Source organism: Propithecus coquereli, unplaced genomic scaffold (assembly GCF_000956105.1).
Source record: "Propithecus coquereli isolate 6110/MARCELLA unplaced genomic scaffold, Pcoq_1.0 Scaffold38, whole genome shotgun sequence".
NCBI lineage: Eukaryota > Metazoa > Chordata > Mammalia > Primates > Indriidae > Propithecus > Propithecus coquereli.
Window position 1 is genome coordinate 295,113 of NW_012149507.1, and position 23,841 is coordinate 318,953.

Sequence of the window (23,841 nt, forward strand, 5' to 3'; positions counted from 1 at the left end):
ACAACCGCAGCAGAAAAGCCAATTTCTATGGGGTTAATAGCATTATCTCCCTAAACAATGGGTACATCCTGGGAGTGACATGTGAACATGAGCTATGCATTCCTCGAGATGGACAATGACTGAGAAACAACTGCCCCAGAGGAACCTTAGAATGTGCCACCTCCATCTGATTGTCTACTGTGCCAACTGCTGCCTTCTACCAACTTGCCATTGGAGAACCACTGCCTCCTCTAATAGGGCATCTCACTGTTTTCTGGGGAGGGGGCTGCCTATGCTACACCCCCTGCCAGAGCACCTGCTCAGACACACCAAGTGGGAATTCCCAGTGGGAGTGAGAAGAAGGGGATGACAAGAATGTTTGACAAAGAAAAGTACAAGTTCTTTTACTCAAGGCCAAGTGAGTGAATTTGTCTCAAGAGAAAGGGTTTGCATGGAGGAGTCCTGAGAAATAAGGCTGGAAACGCAGGCAATAGCGGAGAGCCTTTGATATCTGATGAAGATTTTTAATTTGTCCTGTGGGTAAAAGGGACTTCTGAATTAAGACAGCAGAGTTAAACCAGATCATCAGACCTCTGGTAATTTTCTGTGTGAACTCAGCCAAAACCCTCCACACCTGTTGCATGTGAAGAGCATCCTTTGATTTCTGGCTGCAGTGGTATTAATTCATGGTGTCCTCTTTTAAACTGAGATCTATCACTCCTGAGTTTTGGGACTCCTTCTTCCTAATTGTTACAAAGCTGAGGGATCTATCATCAGCTGTGGTTTCTTTGTAATATTAGTACAAGTTTTAAAAAAAAACCTGTCTTGAGCAATCGCTTCTTCTTACCTTCCTATGCCAGTTGCCTTTACTTACAATTGTGCCTTGACTTGCAAATATGTTAACACGTGATGACTTACCACGGAGCCACTCCTGGGAACGGCAAAACTCCCTTCTTCATCCTGGGATGCATCAGACAGTGTAGTACTGTTGAGAGAAGCACCATCTGGCTAAATGGAGAAATAAAAGTACCATTCTTACTTAGGCAATACTTTCTAAAATGTACAATATGTGTGGCAATATGTGCAGTTGTGACTGCCTGTGCTTGGACAATAGCATCCCGCCATTAGAGCAGTGCTACCTTGAGCCACCCGGATGCCAGGCCCTCGGACCACTGGCCTCTGTGGCAGACACTGCTCTTGCCTGCCTCAAACTCTATTTGTCTTAACAATATCCTGGTTTAGTTCCAGGGAGTTAGGTACTAAGTCAAAAAATTTGATTTCCAGGCTGATTTGCAACTAAGAAGAATCATGTGAAAATTGTGGCCAACGAAGTGTAAGTGGAATTTTACCAACAGTGTTTACCAAGAAAAAGAATAGGGCCAGCTGGTACTTGCTTACAACAGGACCACAGATGACAGCCCGAAGCTGCCAGGCATCTTGTACAGATAGGGGCGATGGGCACCGGGAAGGAAGGCAGGGACAGTGTCCACCCTATTGGACGTGGACCACTTATCTTGAGGTTCTCCATGTGAAGCAAAACAACTTCTATTTTTTGATTATATGTAGCCAAACACAAGTTTAATTGGTTTCACATTATTATTTTATTTCTTTCAGCAGATTCTATGACTGTCTTTCGTAGTAAAGAGAATTCCGCAGCAACAGTACCAGCTTGTTTTTTCATTTATAAAGCTGGAACTAAGAGTTGGAGATTGCAGTGAGTTATGACACGCTACTCACTCTAGCCTGGGCAACAGAGCAACACTCTGTCTCGAAAAAAAAAACAAAACAAAAAAAAAACTCCACACTTTAATAAAATGAACTGTCCTGGGAGTGGATGGGCTCCTATTTTGAGTATGCAAGTCTACAAGTCTAAGGAAGAAGGAATTCTGGAAGCCACAACAAAAGACATGGTGGGGGAACAAAAAATGAAATCAACTTTGTCTGGAAGTAACAAATTAGAGCTCTTCATCTCCTTCATTCGTTTTGCATTTGCGGACAGTATGTGCTAAGCTACCCAACCCCCAAAACAACTTAAAGCTAAGCACACTCCACTCACTTACGTGAGTACATAATCAACAATTTTGGCCTTTTGGGAAAATAGATCTACTCAATTGTAAAGGAAACATACAATTCCCTACACAAAACAATCGAAAAATCAATAAAGTCCAGTGCAATGCCTCTGCAGAAAACTTCAGGGACACAGAGAGTTGTAGCTCCACCTTCAGGTATGCTGATAGTTTCTGCCTTGTAGAACATCTTTCACACTGTGTGTCCTTGGGTGGATTCTCTGGGTGGATCCGTCACCCTCCTGCTGTGATGGGATTCCCACAGTAAGGGAAAAGAGGGGGTCTGGGGAGCTGGACTGGAGTAGACACCTAGGATCCATAGTCTTGGTCAGAAGCTCTCCCTCCACCAAGGGCACAATCTACAACCTGAGGACACACAGTACCGCCCAACGGGAGGTATGTGGTTCCCTGAGCAGACGGTCACACTTGGGGTAGACACTTCACTGTTTGCATCACTTGTTGCGACACATTTCAAAAGCTAACATGTTCTCCACATGAGATGTTTACATTTGGAAAATAACTGGAGAAAAATAAATATTTACATCAATGTTGATACTGAAAATATTGAACAAAAAATTTACATGGTAGTTTGTTAATTTTCTGTGTGAGCTCACCCATAAAGACCAAGCTTTAGTTGACAACATCCTCCACACAAGATATGCAATAAAAAACTATTTTTTGTTGTTGTGTTTCTGCCTATAGATATTTTTTAAAAGATAGAATTTAGTTATTTTGGATTTACCTATTAAATTATTCCTTGCTGAGTTTAAGAGCTATGAGTGATGGGGGTGTGTGTAGCTACGTTTGCCAACAATCTGAATTATGTGCCATCTTTACCTAAGAGAAATGAGAATATATATCCGTTATACTACATAAATGCTCATGGTAGCATTATTCATAATAGCCCCAAACTGGAAATAATCCAAATGTCCATCCCTCAGGAGACTAGATATACCAACAGTGGTCTATTTATACAATGGAGTATTATTAGTAAAAAAAAGGACCAAACTTCTAATATATGCAACATATGGATGAATCTCAAAATTATTATGAAGAACATGAGAAGCCAGATGCAAAAGAGCATATTATATTTATAGTTAGACACATATGAAAGATGAAACCAAGCTAAAATGTTAGAAATTACAGCATGGCTTGCCTCTGTGGGGCTGGGGCTGGGGGACCACTGACTATTAATAAAAAGGGCCTGAGAAAAATTTGACTTCCCTTGTCCAAGCTAGACCACCCACACCACTAGGTCGTATGGAGTTCACTGCATTAGCTTTACTGGTATCTCACTTGGCTTTAACTACAGTTCCCTGCCCACAAGGCGTTCTATACATAATATCTGGGATGGTGTTTTTCAAAACATAATCTGATGAAGTCATCCTCCAGCCTAAAGCCCTTTAGTAGCTTTCCATTGCTTATATATTATATGTTTCCTTGTTGGAAATATCCTTATTTCCAGCAAGGTTCTCATTGTCTGGCTTCCATCTACTCCTCCAAACTCACCTCCCTTTGTCCTCTCCACTCCAGCCTCACTCCATCCCAGTGTCCTAGTATAATGTCTGGCACACAAGTGTCTACTGTTGTAGGATGAATGATCCTAATGGGTAACAGGATGTTATATCAATAATTTGTTTAAGAAACTAGGTTTTTAAAAGCCTTAAATAAAAACAGATAGAGAATAATCAGAAGACCTATTCACTGAATTAGGGCACAAGAGAGGTTATGAAAAAAAAAAAAGGAAAAAAAAAAGAAAAATTCCTGGGGCAATAGAAATGTTCCATATTTTGATTAACTGTGGTCAAATGGGTGAAAACATTTGTTACAACCAATTGAATTATACACCTAAAATGTATGCATTTTATTGTTAGTTAAGTTATACTTCAATAAAAAACACATAAAAATAATTTGATTTCCTAAAAATAATTTCTTACCTTCTAAGAGACTTAAGGAGCTGTTGGTGCTTTGAATCAAGAACATACTGCTCTAATAAGTATATTAGAGAGAAAAAAGTTGCTCTTGGGAAATAAGAATACGTTTGCTGAAATTTACAAAGATTGAGAAAAGCTAAATAATAATCCAGAAAAAAATTTCTACATTTCATCTTAGCCAAAAGACCAAGATGCGATAAGGAAAAAATGTCTACTCTGAAACATAAAGTTGAGAAAATCCAGAACACAAAACAGACTAACATGAGATAAAATGCCTTTCAGCAACTAAAATAAGAAAAAAAAAAAAAACAAAAAAACAACACCATAAAGTCATACTAAGGGTGTAACAGTCTGTCAGTGAAGAATAAGAGAAATTCTACTGTACGGGTTTCCAGGACAGCTAAGGTTTTCTGTTAAAAATTGACAGTCAGTTGGCAAATGTTCCTAATGGGATATTGACACAGTATCCAGAGTTTCTTAACCACCTGGTGAGTATAAAGATTAAATCCACATGCTAAGGCAGTAACACGAAAAGGAAAAAGTTGGAAGTCCACGCAAAGGTAGCCACTGCATTGTTTCGCAGTCATACCAGCCTTGGTCTACCCCCATCAGTTTCTTGTTTTGTGATAAAAACAAACTTCTACTTGTTTAAATCAAGGTTCCCTAGATTTTCTTTTATATGAAGCAAACACAGATGTCTAACTGATGATTTTTAACAGATGGTATGACTGTATTTTGCAGGGAATTATGAATCAATAGCAGTGTAGGTATCTGATTTTCATTTAAGACACTGGAAATAAACTACAGTGATTATTGCGCATTTTTAATAAACTAACTCAACTGAATATTTCATTTATGTCAACTGCACATAGAGAAAATGTCTTCTTTTATCTATATAAGAAGTGATTTGTAAAGTAGTTTTCTGATAATCATAGAATGGACTATAAACCTTTTGTAAATGCTTGGGTTTAGTGGCATTTGGGAGTTAGAGTCAGGGGTCAATCACATGTAATACATAAAATATGAGTCTTCATTGTAAGTACCCTATTGCAAAATAAATATGTAGGCTATTAATGAAATCATAAAACATTAAGTGGACTCATTTTTAACAGTAAAGTTTATTGAGATCTAGCTGGCATACAATGAACTGCCCATAAAGTGCAATTTGAAGAGTTTTGATAAGTTTTGACAAATGTATATATAACCTGTGAAACCATCACCATGGTTGAGATAAAGAACGAAGACCAACATCTCCAAAAATGTCCTCAGGCCTCTTTGGAATCTCTCCTTCCCTTCCCTCCTTACCCACCCTCAGGTGCCCAGGCAAACACTGATCATCTGTCCCTGACTATAGGTTAGTTTACATTTTTCTATAGTTTTATATAAATTGAATATTTTTTGTCTAGCTTCTCTTACACAGTATAATTAGTTTGAGATCCATTGTGTTGTGAGTATCAGTAGTTTGTTGCTTTTTATTGCTGAGTAGTATTCCATTGCGTGGATATACCACAATTTGTTAATCCATTTACCTGAAGATGGACATCTGGGTTGTTTTTGGTTTGGGCCGATAACATAGCATGGATGAGTCTTTCTGTGGATATGTATTACTTATGAGTGGAATGGCTGGGTCTTGTGGTAGGTATATTCTTAACATTTTTAGAAGCTGCCAAATGGATGAAACATTTTACACTCCTACCAACAGTATATGAAATTTATAGTTGCTCCACATCCATGGTAATGCTTGGAATAGTCAGTCTTTAATTTTACACATTCTACAGGATATCTAGAGATACCTCATTGTGGCTTTATTTGCATTTCCATAATCACTACTGATACTGAGCACCTTTTCATGAACTTATTTGCCATCCATATATCTTCTTTGGTGGACTACCTGTTCAAATCTCTTGTCCATTCTAAAAGGCAAGTAAAGACCCAACAAATTTTTTTTTTTGAGACAGAGTCTCACTGTGTTGCCTGGGCTAGAGTGCCGTGGTGTCATCCTAGCTCACAGCAACCTCAAACTCCTGGGCTCAAGCGATCCTCCTGCCTCAGCCTCCCGAGTAGCTGGCACTACAGGCATGCACCACCATGCCCAGCTAATTTTTTTTCTATATATTTTTAGTTGTCCAATTAATTTCTTTCTATTTTTAGTAGAGACGGGGTCTCGCTCTTGCTCAGGCTGGTCTCCAACTCCTGAGCTCAAACAATCCGCCCGCTTCGGCCTCCCAGAGTGCTAGGATTACAGGCGTGGGCCACCGCGCTCGGCCCCAACAAAATTTTGACACTGAGAAAGTCAAAATACGTTCCTGAAAGAGAAAGCTCATTTGTTCTCAAAAGCTGAGGGTTTGGGGGGTGAATCCAAGAGAACTAATGGTCGGAAATACCCACAGCAAGTAGACTGTGGCAAATTTGTAATACAAAAAGAATGAATTTGATATTATTTCTATAAACAACAGGGATTATTATAATTTTGGGATAAAATGGAAGAGTTAAACCAGATGACCAAGGCTCTCTCTCCTAAAATCTAGTAAAATCCACAAAACGTTAACTAAAAAGTAGGAAAAATAATCCCAGCAATATTCAGACAAGTGGTGGTCAGAGAGCGAGATTCCAGAAATAACGTGGATTCTTTTCTAAAATCTCCCTAACGCCTCATCAGAACAGCACCAAGGAAGAATGCAAGAGAACTCTGGAAATGACTGGTACTATCTCCTCCAAATTACGAAGGAAAATGCCTGAGCGTGTGGGATCAACACATGAGTGCCCCTTCAAAGTTAAGGTCTCTGTCCTGCAGCGTCTCAGCAGGGAAGAGAGGCCCTATTATTGGGAGTCACCATTCTGCTCTTCTCTTTCTGGGAGGAAGTTAGGAGAGGAACTCTGAGGATAGAAAAATAAAAGGGAAAATAAATTATACAAACTCCTACTCCAGGATATCTTTTCTTTCTATAAGGAGCTTGGGATAGGACTTCAAGCAGAAGCAGACATGAGAAAAGACCCTGGATAAACTGTAAATAAAGCAACCTTTCCCTGCTGTACATGCACAGAGGCTCATCATCGTCCTCAGGCTCGCCTGGCTTTGCCCTCCTCTGGGGAAGTGGGGAGGAGCAGAGGCGGTGCTGAGGGAAAGCGAGGGATGGGGACGGAGCCAGGAATTGGACACCCAGGGCTAAAGTATCAGAACTAAGATGCCTGAAGTTCACCTGCACTAGGAAACAGCAGAGAACCTGACCACACCTGCCATTGCTCCACTTGTAACTCGGTGGAACTAACACTCCTAAGAGAATTTTCTGAAATTAAAGATAAGATGTAAGGACACTAAGTCTGTCAAAAAAGAAACACTAACAAATATTTTCTGGGTATGTATTCCGTTTTTTGTATAATATGCAGTTCTTTGTACGTTTACCTATTAAACTTAGGCTTGTTTATGCTGAATATTTTTCTTACAAATTGATTAAAGGTAGATAGGGATGTTGACAGCTGTGGTTGTCCAACCATCTTAATGATGTTGCATTTTTTTCAAGCTTTGAACAACTGTTTGAAGAAAGGGCTTCTTTCATGACTACCTCCAAACCCCCTGCTGTAACTTACCACGGGGCCACTTGTTTGGATAACTCCTGGAGGCTCTTTTTCCTCCTGAGTGCCATCCAGCTGGGGAGTATGGTTGTCACAGGTACTACCTGGCTAATGGAAGAAGTGAAAGTCATGTTTATTAAGGAATCTTTCCAAATGTGAATATATATTCAATTACATATTATGCTAGAGTGTGTGCGTGTATACATACATATGTATAGCTGGGTGGAGATACACAGAGTTAATGCAATCTGTGCATTGATAATAGTACTTACCAACTCATCCATCATTATATTGATCCTCATAAATGCGGTACACTATCATAGAATTGGTCTCTGAAGCAGACTTTGCTAGTGCTTGCCAAAATCCACTTTTCTTTTCTTCCTTAACTTATGAATCTCATGATTTTGCTCCAAGATGCTGTGACTAACTAAAAAGACTAAATGTGATCACGTGGTGGTTACATCCCATGAAATTTAAATGGAATTCTACTTCGTGGAGCATCCAGGAAGGTTAATATTTTCTTGTTAAAGCGGATAGAATCGGCTGACTGATGCGTCTTCCAGGAACACGACCATGGTGCCTCTGATGCCCAGACATCCTGTATTACCTCTAAGCCCCTCCCTAAGGGGAGCAGAAGGGAAAGATGAAAGAGCTGGCAGATCCACGTCAGGGCAGCCGTACCATCTTTGGCCTTCCTCCCTAGGCTTCTTGTTTTGTAAGAAAAGCAAACCTCTAATTGTCTAAGTCATGCAGCTTACTGATAAAACCATGGCATTTTAAAGCCAGATTGTATGCCTATATTTTGCAATGGTTTATAAACCAAGAGCAAAAGAAAATCAACACCATGAAGAAGAAGTGCAGTGATAAACATTCTGGGAGAAACAGATAATTAAGGAAAGAGACGAATACCTACAATTATTTAATGATTTCAGAGAGATTTGAGAGGTTATTGCAACCATAAGTCAGAAAGTAACTATAACAATAAATGGGAAATCAGTGAAAAGAGAGTCATTCTTGTGAATTATGATTGCTGAATTAAAAATTTTGTAGAGGCCAAATTATAACCACTCCTGGAAGAACGTAGAATCAAGAGCTACAAGACAATGTAGATAAAATCGACTAACATACAGACCAAATGGAAAAGGAGACATGGAAAACATGAGAGACGACTTAAGATATGTGAGTTTAATCTGAATACTGAAAGGTAGAATAGAGAGAATAAAGAAAAAGGAATAATCACAGAAATAATGGGAAGAGGACATTCAGCATTGAAAGGAAAGGAACAACTTTCAGAAACCAAAGCTGAGAGCTGATCATGATGAAAGAAGAAAAAAAGATTCCATATCCTGATGACATTTCAGTTTCCCAACAATAAAGATAAACCTGAAAAGCTTCCAGAAATACAAAGATGAAAGCAGGATATAAATAAAGGACTAAGTTTTAGGGAGGCATCAGACTTCTCAACATTAACACTGCATGAGAAAGCAGATGGGCCAATACCTACAAATTTCTGTAGGAAACTGATTTAGGGCCTAGCATCTTGATACTCACCAATTTAGGATTTAAGTTCTTTGGATATGAAAATTTAGTATCCAGAGACATTTCTCGCCAGATTTGCTCAAAGAGTAAAAGGTACAATCTGCTAAGATGTGACATTTTGTAACATACGTGATTATGTAAGTTGGTATTTTTACTATTCTCCATAGTCACTTTGTTATGCTACCATCCTTCACCATCCCTTGTACGAAAGGACAGCACCTGTTTCCTCCTCCTATAAACTGGCTTGGCTGGAGTAACTTACACAAACCTCCTTGTCCACCTCGGCGAGAGGCGTGCGTCTGGCACCATGCTTGTCCCGTTATCAACCTTTAAAGGGTCACTTCAAGGATTTGAAATGAAAGGGACGGTGAAAACCAAGGGGGAGCAGAACGTTTTGGCAGTGGGGAGACTGGGAAGGAGACAGCCCGGCCTTGCTGTGTTTGTGCCTCCCTCTGCTCACCCCGAGCACGTCTGACGATCCTTCTGGCACTTTAATTATTCGCTTTTTCGGACGAAGCTCAAGACAGAACCACTTCACTTGTGCTGAAGCAAGAGCCACTAGGTTAGCACAGCTTAGTCGCGGGGGTCGGGGGGTGGTAGCCGATGGGAGACATGCACAGAGGGGGTTAATGTCCCCCCTTGGCCACAAATGTTTCATTCACAGGCCAACTGTTACCTTGCCCCATAACTGTGAGCTACCTTGCCTCACCTTCTAACCATTGTTACTGCTTTTGTTTGCACGTTAAATTCATTTAAGCTGATACATAAGAATCCCGAAAGCAGGGCTGTCTCCTTATTCTGCTGCTGTTGTCTAGACTGCTAGGCACTTAGTGGGTGTTCAGAAAATACCTGCAATTGTTTGCAACTGTTTCATTCTGATCACCCTAGAATCAAAGCTGACTCTGCCATCACTTTGTAAGGGGAAAAGAGAAAGTAAAGGCCAATGAAAGAAGTTTTACTCCTCTACATCCAGATATATATTCTATTGGGAGCTTTGCAGAAATGAGTTAGCACAGTAGGCCTGAGACGCTCTCCCTAGAAAGGCCTGTTTATGAGGCTGGCTCTTGGCTGGCATCTGGGAACTTGAATTTCAGGAGGTCCCCACCATTCCCTAACATCAAGACTGGCTCACTGCTCCTAACTGTTCAAGGAATGTGGCTTATACCGAATATCTGCTCTCCTTCTGGGGGTCTGGACTTTTGTTACATGCTAGGTAGAGGGTGCCTATGTGATCAGCGCCCAGGAAAAGGCCAGGGCTCCTGTGCTTAGATGAGCTTTCCTGGCAGACAGGAGTTTGCTGCTGGAGGAGCTCACCTTGTCCTGTGTGGATCTACTGAGAGAAGGCGTTGGAAGCTGCACCTAGATTCCCTCCACTTTGTTCCATGAACCTTTTCCCTTTGCCAATTTTCCTTTGTCTCCTTTCCCGGTAACAAATCACAGCCATGTGTATGACTGTATGTTGGGTTCTGTGAGTCTCTACTAAATCACTAACCTGGGTGTGGGCTTGGGAACCCGACACAAGCGCAAACCGGGATATATAGTTTTGATATTTAAATGAATATATTTGAAAATTCAGTTTGAAGACCAGCACTTGTCTAACCTACATCTACATACGTATATATATAAAATTATCTACATTGTCTTGCACTTCAGATGGTCAGATCTGGAAAAGGCATAAGTTTTCCACACTTTAGAGGCCTCTGCTTACCTGATACAAAGTCTGTAGTTAAAAAATCTACTCACACAGGACGGGATACAGCAAACCCTTTTGAAATAGAACTCATACTGCTCAGATATCATACTGAGAGGGGAGAAAATCTAACAACAAAAATCCCACCATTTTGTTTTTTCTAGTTTGGAAGAAGGTAAAAGATGAAACATGAGAATGAAAAGAAAAAAGAAATTTTTTAAGCCCAGACCAGTGAGTGACCACAGCTAGGCGTGGTGTGAGACCTAAAACGGGCTCAGTATTCTATGCTGCCTTGGCACCTGGCATGACCAGGTGGCCCGATGGCAAGCTCTCCTCACTGTGGTCCTGCAGGGGAGGTCCTCCAGCCACACAACCCGCTTTATCTGGGGGACAGTTCTTGCTTCTCCCTGGGTAGTGGGCTTCAGTTCCCGGCCAGCCATGGAATTATTCAAACAAGCCATTCACCACCTCCTGTGGGGACCAGGGGACACCCTACCCTCTCGATACTGAGCCTGCAGCCCCTGGCCGTTCGCTCTGTTCCCAGGAGCACTCCACAGTGACGTCGCGTGGCGTGCAGGGTCCTCCTGCCCTGGGCTGGGAGTATGTGACTGATAAACTGCTGTCGATCTCACCTGCCCAGCGTCAGGGGCTGTGCGTGCAGCCACCCTCAGAACCCCGGCGTGGGATCGCTCCCTTGCCCGACAGGATGAAGAAAAAACAGCCAAGATGATAGGTAGAGTTAGGTGCGGTAAAGCTCAGAAACCAATCACGTTTACAAACTCTGACTTGCCCTCTTCTGGCGGAGGGGTGAGGTGGTGGCTGCTGTGGGGGGAGCGGGGACAGCAGAAAGGGGCAAACACCTGGAGTCAAGTGTCCTGGTCAGAAGTAAGGGGCATAAGATTCCCTCCACTGGGGGAATAACCTGCCACTAACTCAATAGAAAACGTGAAGCCCTCTGACTGGAAGGAGTTAACACCTGTGTGAGAACTACAATAAAATTAGGAACAAAACCCAGAGACGAAATCTGCAAAACAGGATTGCTCACAGCGCCTGCTCACAGCATTCCACGTCCAGACCTCAGCCTACCCCAGGCGACAGAAGAGCAGCCAGAACACAGACAGGCCACATCCACACCATTCAGCAGAAGCCCAGAAGGGACCAAGAGCCAGCCTGTGTTAGGACGGTCATAAGATCCAGATAGAGTTCCCCACACGACATGTATGTAAGATAAAATAAAGTGTACAGAAGCTGAACATCCTCACCTTCTTCATCAGATCAAGGGTAGTCACACTGAAGTGTAACAGAGCAAAGTCCCTCACTGCAAATGGGCTGCTGCCACGAATCCAAGTGGAGGCAGATGTGGCAACCCCACATCCTTCTGTGGCTCCTGCGCATGGCGCGCTACTGCAAAAGGAGGACCCAAGCCTCTCACCAGGTGGGACAGATCACGGCATAGGACTCACCACTAAAAATAAAGCCTCTACCAGACAGCTTCATGGGCAGTTATGAACTCAGATTAACGTTCTCTGAAACTCTGCGCTAAAATGGACGTGGTGGGCTCTAATGAGATGTGTTTACTTCCTGCGCTAGACAGTGTGACTTTTTCCCACTTATTGCGGCTCCCCACGAGATATTTACATTTGGAAAATAACTGAAATGTCAAAATATTTCTTATGGTGAGAATTAAATGAATACTAGAAGATACATGGAGGGGAGCATAAGATTTTCCGTTATGAGCTCAGCCAAGAGGACAAAAGTTGAGCTGACAGCCTCCCCCATTCCGACTTCCGGCTACAGCTGTAGCTGCAGCTGTTGTTATGTTTGTTATTGTAGGCACAGGTAGGGCATGTAGTTATTTGTGGATTTAACTATTTAATTATTCATTCCTGAGTTTAAGAGTCTCCTTTTTCTTCATTGTTTCAAGCTAAGTGCGGAATTCCACCCCCTTCCCACATACCCTGCAAGTTGTGCTGTCTTGAAATAATTATTTTTTTTGAACTTCCCTACACTCAGTTTCTCTTGCTTTATGTTAGCAGATGACCGTTTCTGTAGGGAATTGCTGCTATCCCTCCCTTCTTCATCCAGAGTCACATCCAAAAGAAGAGTTGTGATATAAAAATCATCTGGCTATTGAGAAAAATGAAAGTGCGTTTTTATTCAGGAATAGTCTCCCAAATTTAATTGTGCAATTAATCACTTGGTATGCATAATATGTGTATTTCGTAGAGATTTGTGGAGACAGCCATAGCTATGACTGCCTACGCACTAGTCATTGCATTTAGCAATTTATTAACCTATACTGAGAGCCCACTAAATGCCTGGCACATCAATAGACACTGTTCTCTGTGGATGACTCTGTCAACCGCATACCCCAAATCCAGTCTGGTGTCTTCATTAACAGTATCCTGATTTTCTTTCAGAAAGTTATGTGTCCAGCTTAAAAAAAAAACGAACAAACAAACAAGAAAACCAAAAACCAGTATCTCAGGCTCCCTTGCAGCTAAAGATGATATAAGTCTGGGCATTGAGAGGTAACTGGAATTCTACTGAGTAGAATTTCCAGGAAAGTAAGGTCAGAGGGACAGAGTCCGTTGGTATAAGTTCCAGGAACTGACAGGAGCATGGCTATGGTGCCTGGTGCCTGGCCCAGCCAACTTGTAAGCAAAAAGATGGAGGCTGCATATGACAGAGAGAAAAGATAAAAGGAAGCTGGATTCATGTTAAGGAAAAGAACCACCTACATCAGCTTCGTAAGAAAGAAAAACAAAGCCATATTTGTATAACTTACGATTCCTTGGGTTTCTGTTACCAGCAGCCACATGTATATGTAAGTTACATAATCATGTTTTTTAAGCATACTGTATGACTATATTTATACAGTCAATTATAAATCAATTTCATCTTTTGCTAGTTGCTTATCAGTTATGAAACTCGAGGTAAATTAGATTGACTATTTGCCCAGTTAAATGTGTTACTGGGGAAAAAAAGCCATTTAATTCACAACTTCTGAATTATTGGGAAAATGTATTTGGGAACTGGAATTCCGCTCAGGATGAACAGGACTGCAGACTGTGTGTGTTGCATCCAGACACTGATTTAGCATTTTTGATTTAATGTAAAATGGCTTTGCGAACACAAGCGTTAGATATTTTATTCCTTTCTTGTAAGAACTTCACTGAAAAATCAAATTTATTGTATATTTAATGAAATCATAAAATGTCTTTAGGCCCATAGAAATTGCCATTCTTCTCCTTGCCTATCCATATTTTCTAAGTTTCCAGTAAAGATTATGTATTATGTTCATAATAAGGAAAACAAAAAAACAATTATTTTTTGAAAGGAACAAATACTACTGAAGAATCAGCACAAGAAAATTGGATCAAGATAGCAAAATGCACAAACCACTTTTTCCTTCCCCTGCAATCACTCCAAGTGTCAAAAGAGATATCTTTTTAAAGGAGTAGATCTAGAAACTGCTAAATATTTCCATTAGCAGAACAGAAATGGTTGGAAGCTCCCGGCAGATAAAAAGCAGGCAAGAATGGTTTGATAAGAGTAGAGGAAAACCTCAGCCTGCAAAAAGGCACAAGAGAAATACGTGTAGAAAGTAAACGCTGATGCAGAAAAAGCCCATTTGCAGAATGAGAAAAGAGCAGGGAGGCACTCCCGACTCAGAAAGCAATGACCAGAGCAATTGCAGACTGTTTTTCTGAACACCGGCCAGGCAGACCCTGTCCTCCCTTGAACATCAGGGAGTGGGCAGCAGCTAACTCTTAGTGTCGAGTGACCACCGGCCTCGGTGGTGGTGGTGCTGTGCTAGGAGAGTGTGGTGGTCGTGGACAGAAGGAAGGTTGAATTGCACTTCCCTTGGGGCTTCCTAAAAGCATATGGACAGGAATTTAAACAGAGCAGGTCAGTTTGCCTATAAAGGAAATAAATTACAGTTCTTCTGGGCTCTTGTTACTTTAGCATTGGAGCCATATGTATGTTTCAAAGTGAAGTGTGACAACTGACACATTACACCATTTACACAGGCCCAGACCCCTATTCGCAGGAGAATTCTCGGGCGAAAGCCGGTCTACACAACCGCCATTACATACATCAATCAATCAATCCTTCAGCAATAAACATAAACCCACGCTCAAGTATCAAAGTCAATTAAACAACAACAATCATGCTAAAAATAAACACAAGACTCTGAAGGAAACATAATTTCAGGAAAAGAAGAGAACTTTGGAATTTAAGGTTTAATTTACTTAGTGCCTTCAGAGTGCTGGGAGGCTGTCGCAGCCAAGAGAGAACAGATTGCTACAATGGAAGGGCAGTCAGGCAAGGCGGCCTTCAGTAAATTAGCAGTATGACTGGTGAAATTTTAAAACCTTATGAAAGGTGTAAGTATTAACACAACCATGGCCAAATTACTGACATAATAAATGAAGTTGAAGAGATATCCAAGAATGCAGAACAAACACACACACATACACACGAGCTTGCAAAGTATGAAGAGAGCATTTAACAGACACAAGTTCAATCCAAACAATGCAACAATCATCTAACAGGAGTTTCAGAAGGAAATAACTGAGAAAATGAAAGGAATAAATACTTGTTTTAAATGTTAGAAGGAAATATATAGAACCTGAAGAATGAACTAGCTCTCAGATTGAAAGGGCTCACTTAGTACTGACCAGGATGAAATTTTTTTTTTTTTTTTTTTTTTTTTGAGACAGAGTCTCACTCTGTTGCCCTGGCTAGAGTGCCGTGGCATCAGCCTAGCTCACAGCAACCTCAAACTCCTGGGCTCAAGCGATCCTCCTGCTTCAGCCTCCCGGGTAGCTGGGACTACAGGCATGCGCCACCATGCCCGGCTAATTTTTTCTATATATTTTTAGCTGTCCAATTAATTTCTTTCTATTTTTGGCAGAGACGGGGTCTCGCTCTTGCTCAGGCTGGTCTCAAACTCCTGAGCTCAAGCAATCCTCCTGCCTTGGCCTCCCAGAGTGCTAGGATTACAGGCGTGAGCCACCGCGCCCGGCCTGGGATGAATTTTTTAAAAAGGTAAAGCCGGTAAAATTTTAAGTTTCCAACAACAAAAATAAAATTCACAAAGCTTTTTATCTGTTATACAAAGGAATGAGATTGACGGAGACACTGCCTTGCCACAGCAATGGTACACGAGAGAAGATAATGGACAAATATCTTCAAAATTCTGAAGGAAAATGATTTGGGGCATAGAATTTTATGTATAAAAATTAAGAAAATAACTAGCATTATCTACATATCTATTTTCTAAATTACTGAATTTATATCCTCACTAGGTAATATACTGGGTTGAATTCATACATCTGAGATTAATACAAAATCTCCTTATGAAACTTAACGATGTTATGTCTTCACTAAGAAAATGAAATGGAAACTTTTAAAGAAAGAAAGAAAAAATGGAAGAGACAGGGAGACAGACAGGGAGATAGAGGGAGAGAGGAAGAAAGAAAGGAAGGAAGGAGAAGGAGGAGGAGGAGGAATGTGGAAGAAGAAAGAACACCACCATCACACAAAAAGAGACAGACTAGGACAGAGACATAGAGCAAGAGAAAGAGGAAGGGAGAAATTGATGTTTATGTTGTCAAATTCAAATCAAAAACTGAAAAAATTCAGGTACATTCCCAAGAAGTTTCCAAGTTTCTTTAATTGCAGAACAGATGCTAAATTTTTTAGGGAAAAAATCTGTGAAGATGTTTATGAGACCCTATATATTGTCAACATACAAGAGAAGTAGATCATTTCCATCACTGAAGTAAATCATTTCCATCACTGTAGAAAGTTCTAAAGGCTGGTATTGTTTCTAGGACGCTGTTAGCATCAATGCAGGTTAACTGAGCCTGTATGAGCAATGTGATTAATGTATCTAAGAGAAGATATGACTTACAGACAACCTAAAGTAACTCAGATTGGAGACTGTCTTCAACCATGACTTCTACTCAATGTCCTTGAAGTTTTAATTTATGTCATTATTGATATTGCAATTAATCAGATAAGAAACCTAAATCAGAGTGATTAACTTACCCTAGGCAACTTATCTTATCAACTATAGCTGAATATCAAATTTCTTTTTTTCTATATACTAATTACTCCCAAAGTTCCAGGAATCCTATCTGCATAAAACCTAACATAGGATCTTGCACAGAGAATGTACTCAACAAATATCTGTTGCATCAATGATGCAATTATTGCAATGCAACATTGCAGTGATGCAACAAATGAATGAACAAATACACCACAAGGCAGAGCTTGCAATAAAACAAACAGACATAGGAGAACATGACTAACAGCCTCATAAGTAAAACCGTGGCCATGAAATTGCTAAGGGTAAGCTGGAACTTCAACCAGCCATTTCTCATAAAACTTGTGATGCTTCCCTTAAGGTTTTCTGAATCATTCTCTTACCCACTTAATTAATGCTGGTATCTTCCTTTTTTTTTTTTTTTTACCATTTTAATTTATCTGAACATAAAGGCTACGCTACCCACTGTCTCATCCCCACCCCCATTTAAACCAAACCTGGATGATGCTTAAGTCCACTTCCCTGGACTCCTTTGCCTGACCACCAAGTTTCCGTTCAGTGCTTAGATTTAAGTAAAGGCTCTGTGTAGCCTATCCACAAAGACTTGCTCCAATGCCAAAGAAGTTACTCTCCAACCTCAACAAAGGGAATGAATTTAGTATTAATGGATATTGTAGTATGAGAGATAAGGAATCATCACTAAAGTTCAAATTTCTAAAATTTTGCACTGTGCTGTCTGCTTAGTTTTCTCCAGAAGCTGTAATGGAAACAGCCAACCAGCCTCTTCTGATATTTTTTCTTACACCATGCCCAACTCCCCAATCAAACCAAACACCCTTTGAGCCGTGTTCATTACTTACAGGAGATTCGCTGACTCCGAAGATGTCTCTGACATCCCTGACGGACTGCTTATTCTTCTTTCTCATGGTTTGAGTGTAGGTATTATATCTCTTTTTCACTGCAGCTGCTTGGGTTCGAGTCAATGTAGACAGCAAGGCTTTGCCATCTTCTTCTTCATCACCTGAGATCAGCGTTGATAAACCCACATCTTGCAGCCACTCTGCTTCCAATTCTCCTTCTGTGAAAGAACATTACCAAGGTTAGAACATGTTCTGTATGATGACACGTGTATCCATAGGTGTGTGCGTATCAGACAAGAAAAATCAGTAAACAATATAAGACTGTCTTTTTTTATATAGATATTATGGGAAAGAATATTATAACAAATGAAAATTCTGTATTGTATTTTTTAAATAAGTCAAATTTTAGCATATTTTCTGGTAGAGTAAGGTAATTGGTGGACTTGGCGAGGTCATTTTCCTTGCCAGAGAGTTAAATATAAGCCACATGTGGACTACCAATTTCAAAAAATGATGAAATATGAATATTTAAACTAAAACCATAATAGAACAGACACAGTTTAATGGAACACAAAAGGGTTTTTCAATCGCTCAAATGCAGGTTCAAATCCCAGTGCCGCCCACCATTTACTAGCTGAATGATTTTGATAAGTTTTAAGATATTTCTAGGCCTCGTGTCCTCTCACCAAAATAAGTGTAGTGAACTCATATAGTTTGATGTTGCCTCAGCATCCATTCGAATATAGGTTTAACTTTCTCATACCAGGAGCAGGGCTTAGTCACTCTTGACAGTGTCCAGTTCTCACCTCCTCCCAGTTCTTCCACGTGGTCAATCCAGACATCTGCCTTATGCAGCCACCACTTGGTGACCACTTCCATATGGGACAGCTGGATGCAACCTGCTTGACTCACCTCACAGACCCCCACACCCTACATGCACCGTGCGGACATGCTGCAGTGACCACCTGTCCGTCACAGTGCAACTCCATGGAACGTGTGCCTGCTTGCTTAAACCCACCAATTAGAACTCCTCGTTGGAAACTTGCTTGGGTAACACCCTGGGCCCCACAGGTGGCCTCCACTCACGCCCCACCTGCTGGTTGCATGTGAGTGTCTCGGATGGCTCCCCGCTTCCCATTGGTCCCAGGAGGGGTTCTGCTGTCTTCTCTCTGGGATCTGTGAGTAACACGCTGCTTCTGGTATTTCATGCTTTGGGTTGAGTTGCCTCTTGTGTGTCTCCCTGACCAACACACCTCAGCCTAACTTCTCTCCTGGTCAGCGCTCTCCTAAAGACTGGCTACCTTGGTAGGAATAAACTGGATACGGGTCAGACAAGAGCCACAAGGGTGTCTACCAGTAAAAACAAATTTCCTTAGAGAGGGACATCTGGTCACGCGTCAGACGCTTGGGCGTTAGGCCGTCTGCCAGGACCAAGACGTGTCCTGTGAAAGGGGCAAAACCCGAATGAGGTTGTTTAAAGAGCAGATTAGACTAATTTGTAAACCGCATGTCACAGCATCAGTCTAGGAGCACTGGACTGTTTACGTTATTGCATCATTGATACATAAACAAAGCCTTCTAATGTACCCTACAGGTCCAATTTCTAGCTAGGCAAATATTTTATTTGCTATCTTGTTTTTATTATTCATTTGCTCTGTAAACCGTCCCTTTAACAGAAAATAAAAGGTGAATTCGTAATTGGTAGCTCTAATCTAACATAATGAATCTTTTATGTTTGTGAGTTATGAAATCCTCTTTTACTTAAGCCTGAGACAAGATTTTCATTTTGGAAGACAAAATTTACAAATATAGTTTAATATTTAAGTTCTAAAAATTGGATTTTTCCCTGCACCTCTATAAGGAATTATGAAACAGTGAGAGGAATAAGTCATTGGCAGGACTAGACTTAACATAAACCAGGGGTTGGAATGACCTAAATCTTCAGACTCAGACTGCAGCACATGTAGAATATATGTTTTCTGTAGGTGAGAAATATCCATGGCAGATACCTGTGTCAGTTGTGTTTGCTGAGTTAAGTACAATGCAATCCTATGTTCGTTATCCAATTGCCAACTGTCTAACTTCCACACGAAGCTCTCCTTCAAATTCCAGTTCCATAGATCTACCTGCATATTCAATATCCACTTGGCTCTATTGATCATATGCCATACTCAACATGTTCAAACCTGAACTCATATTCTTCATTTCCAACTCTAGGCTTCTTTCAGGGTTTCATGTTTCAATAAATGAAACCCACCATCCGTGTAATTAGGTAAGAAAGTAACCCAGAAGACATTCTTGGCATCTCCCTCTGCTTTACACATCAATTCCAACACACCGACACGATCTTTTGACATTACCTCCTTATTATTTCTCAGAATTGTCCACCTTCCTTTATCTCTTCTGCTGTGACCCTGGTCAGAGCTACCATTGTCTCTCACCTGGACTTCTGCAATGAGACTCCCATCAATTCTTCCTACAGCCATTCTTGATCCCTTTCCAACCCATTTTTCATATTATAACTAAATTAGTCCTTTCAAATGCAAATAAAATCAATGCTACAGTTTTTCCTTACTGTTGGGTTAAGAATAAAACCCCTTGACATGGCCTACAAGATATGAAGCTGCTGACCCTCTGGACACACTCATGTCATGCTCTCCTCACCCACTGTTCTCCAGTATTGCTGGAGTGCTCTTTTTAAGTACACATGGAACCTTGACCAACACAGACCATATTCTGGGCCATAAAATAAATCTAAATAAATTTCAAGGATTGACACTTACATACTATGTTACTTAACCATAACACAATTTACTTAGAAACCAATAATAAGATGTCCAGAAAATACTCAAATATTTGGAAATTAAGAAACACATAAGAAAAACGAGAAAACATTTAAAAATAAATGATAAGATACAACATATCAAAATTTGCGGGATGGAATAAAAGCAATGTTTACAGGAAACTGTTCATACTCAAAAAGATAAAAGATTTAAAATCAATGGTAATTATTTTTTAACATAAGGAAAAATGTTCAACATCATTAGTCATCAGTGAAATGTAATTACACCCAGAATGAGAGACCTCCACACATCCACTAAAGTAGCTCATATTGAGAGGACTGATAATACCAAATGTTGCAAGAATGTCAAAGTGTAACTGTCTGTCCAATGTTGCTTCGTTACACCCAACAAAGGGGTGAAAAATGGTACAACTACTTTGGAAAAATGCTGGTAGTTTCTTATGTGGTTAAACACATTCTATGGAAAATACATATATCCAAGAGAAATAAAAACATCTCCACAAAAAGATTTTCACAAGATTGCTCATAGCAGCATTATTCATCATAATCGAAATTGTAAACAACTCACAAGTCCATTTAAAAGTACATGGATGGGCTAGGTGAGGTGGCTCATGCCTCAAATCCTAGCACTCTGGGAGGCCGAGGTGGGAGGATCACTTGAGGCCAGGAGTTCAAGACCAGCTTGAGCAAAAGCAAGACCCCGTCTCTATAAAAAATACAAAAAATTAGCTGGGAGTGGTGGCACATGCCTGTAGTCCCAGCTACTCAGGAGGCTGAGGCAGGAGGATCACTGGAGCTCTGGAGTTTGAGGCTTCAATGAGCTATGATGAAGCCACTGCAGTCTACCCAGGTGACAGAGCAAGACCCTGTCTCAAAAAAAAAAAAAAAGTACATGGATAAACAAATTGTGGTATATTCATACAAGGGAATATTACTACTTATGGATTGAATTATGTCCCCCCCAAAATATGTTGAAGTCTTAAACCTTGGTATCTGTAAATATAACCTTATTTGGAAATAGGGTCTTGGCAGATGTAATTAAGATATAAATTGGAATGAGGTAATATTGTCATCGAGTGGGCCCTTAATCCAATGTAACTGGTGTCTTTTAAGAGGAGAAGAGACACAGACAGAGACACAGAGACTACACTATGTAACTAAGGAGGCGAAGAATTGGCATGATGTGGTGTCAACAGCCAAGGAACACCAAGGACAGCAAACACCAGAAGCTAAGAAAAAGGCATGGAACCAATTCTCCCCTAAAATCTTACAAGAGAGCATAGCGCTGCTGACACTTTGACTTCGGACTGCTAGCCTCCAGAACTGTGAGAGAATAAATCTCTATTCTTTTAGGCCACTCGGCTTTGTTATGGCAGCTAGTAAACTTACACAAACTACTGGAGGATAAACAGGAATGAACAATTGATACACTATGAATCTCAAAAACATCACATCCAGTGAAGGGAGCAAACCCCAAACCAATCTATGGTGCACAGACATCAGAACCACGGCTGCCTCGGGCCGGCGCGTCTTCGGGAGGGAGGAGACTGGCTGGGAAAAAGCACCGGGAGTTGTTCTGGGTGGATTGAAATGTTACCCATCTTGACAGGTGTGAGGTGTCAGAGTGCACAGACTTGTCAAAGCTCTTTGAATCGTACACCTAAGATCTGTTCAAATACTTCAAGGAAAAATATCTGTAAATAAGTAATAAACTCTATCTGGTTTTTTTGTATCGGTTTAGGCTAACATACCTGGAGATATTTTCCGTGTATTCTAGGTGTAAGCAAATGAGTAACTAGAATGTAGATGGCGGGAGGCAGGTTTCTCTCTATCGGAGAAGGGAGTTACAAATATAGAAAGAGGGAAGACAGCAAGAAAACCTGTGGTGCTGGATCGAAATTGGAGGTTATCATTGTGAACCCGTGGTTTTTCACATGGGCAGCTGGCTGGTGGATAGTAAAAAAAAGGGGTAGAAGATAAAAGGCATTTTCCTTTATGTGCCTTCCTGGCTTTCTGTGCCTGAAAGGGAAAAGTGTAAGAAGTAACAAGAGTGAGGATACACTCCACTGATGGGAGTGGATTCTCATTGAGTGGATTCTCATTGAATGTGCAATGGGGCTTTTTATTTCTGGTAGTATAGGACGTCGCATACTAATCGTGGCACATCTGAATGATTACTTCTTAGTCCTGAAAAAGACAGACTTTTAAAAAAGGGGAATGAAAAATGAGAAGATGTTTTAAAGTTTCAGATTATCTTAGTAGTTGTCTTGAGGTTAATCACCGCCGAATGAAAACATTCTTAGATGTAAACTACCTTTAGTCTTTCCTGGATGTCTTATATACCTAAGGCCTGGAAGAAATGATGTATGTTTTTATAATACCAACCAGGTGAGTAGTTTAGCTCTTTTTGAGAACTAAGGACAATTATACTGCTTTTTGAGTTTTGGGTCTTTTTTTCCCCCAGTCTTCAGCCTTCTTCTATTTAGTTTCACTGAAAACCAGAATGTTTTACATGGCTTTTATATGGTAGAATACAACACAATCTAATACAATACTACCAGTAAGTGCTTTAAAGTGAAAATCTTTTCTCCAGAATTACACTGGCAAAATTTATCTCTCTTTCTCTGTCTGTGTTTGGTAATTAACAGTCAAGTGTACAGATAGAAAAGCCGTCGACATGAGAACACTAAATGTGTCGATGACAGGCCATCAGCATCACACAGACAGGCACGGCATCCCCAAGCAGTGACATGTACAGGATCGATCTGGATTTTGCTGAGGCCCAGCCCCCCTTGCAGTCATGTCGCCTTGGATAAGAGTGACCCTGAGCCAGGACAGCAGATATTCATCAGTGGGAGGAGGTCGTCGATCTGCTGAATTCCACGGATACATTGATTAAACCACTAGTGGGATGACTTCCGCCTACCGGGAGAGTGAGAGAGAACCTACAAAGAAAGACAGTCGGCACACAGGGAAGCAAAGCTGGCACCTTACCGTCCACAGGCTTGGCCTCGGCCGGCGGCTGCTCTTCCTGCCCGCCCATGCTGCTCTCTTTAATACTCTCTATTTCCCGCCAGAAATCCTCCATGGATGCGCTGTCCACGGAGGCCTGCGAGTTGGAGCGGCCGAACGCGGGAGGGTGCAGGGACTCATTGGAGAGCATCCTGTTAATCCGACGGCAGCGAGGAATGGATTTTCTGAGGAAAGAATAGTATCTGTGAGTGAAAATGGGTGTCTTTACATTATTAAGTCACAAAATCAAACAAGTTTAAAATCAGTGAAGCGGCGTTAGCGTGGCAGAGAGGGATTTGAGGGAATCATCTCCATTCGGTGGTGGCC

At 40.9% G+C, this 23,841-nt stretch overlaps 1 protein-coding gene across 1 annotated transcript in view; it reads right to left on the reverse strand.

Annotated features, from left to right (window-relative positions):
- The window catches only part of ARHGAP28 (Rho GTPase activating protein 28), a 180,298-nt gene that overhangs the window by 50,458 nt on the left and 105,999 nt on the right, over positions 1–23,841 (reverse strand). Inside the window, exons 2-5 of the mRNA XM_012652101.1 lie at positions 23,497–23,699; positions 17,700–17,917; positions 7,568–7,660; positions 898–987 (exon numbers count right to left, since the gene is read on the reverse strand). Of these exons, the coding sequence (XP_012507555.1) occupies positions 898–987; positions 7,568–7,660; positions 17,700–17,917; positions 23,497–23,699 (604 nt within the window). The remainder of the gene's footprint in view (positions 1–897; positions 988–7,567; positions 7,661–17,699; positions 17,918–23,496; positions 23,700–23,841) is intronic.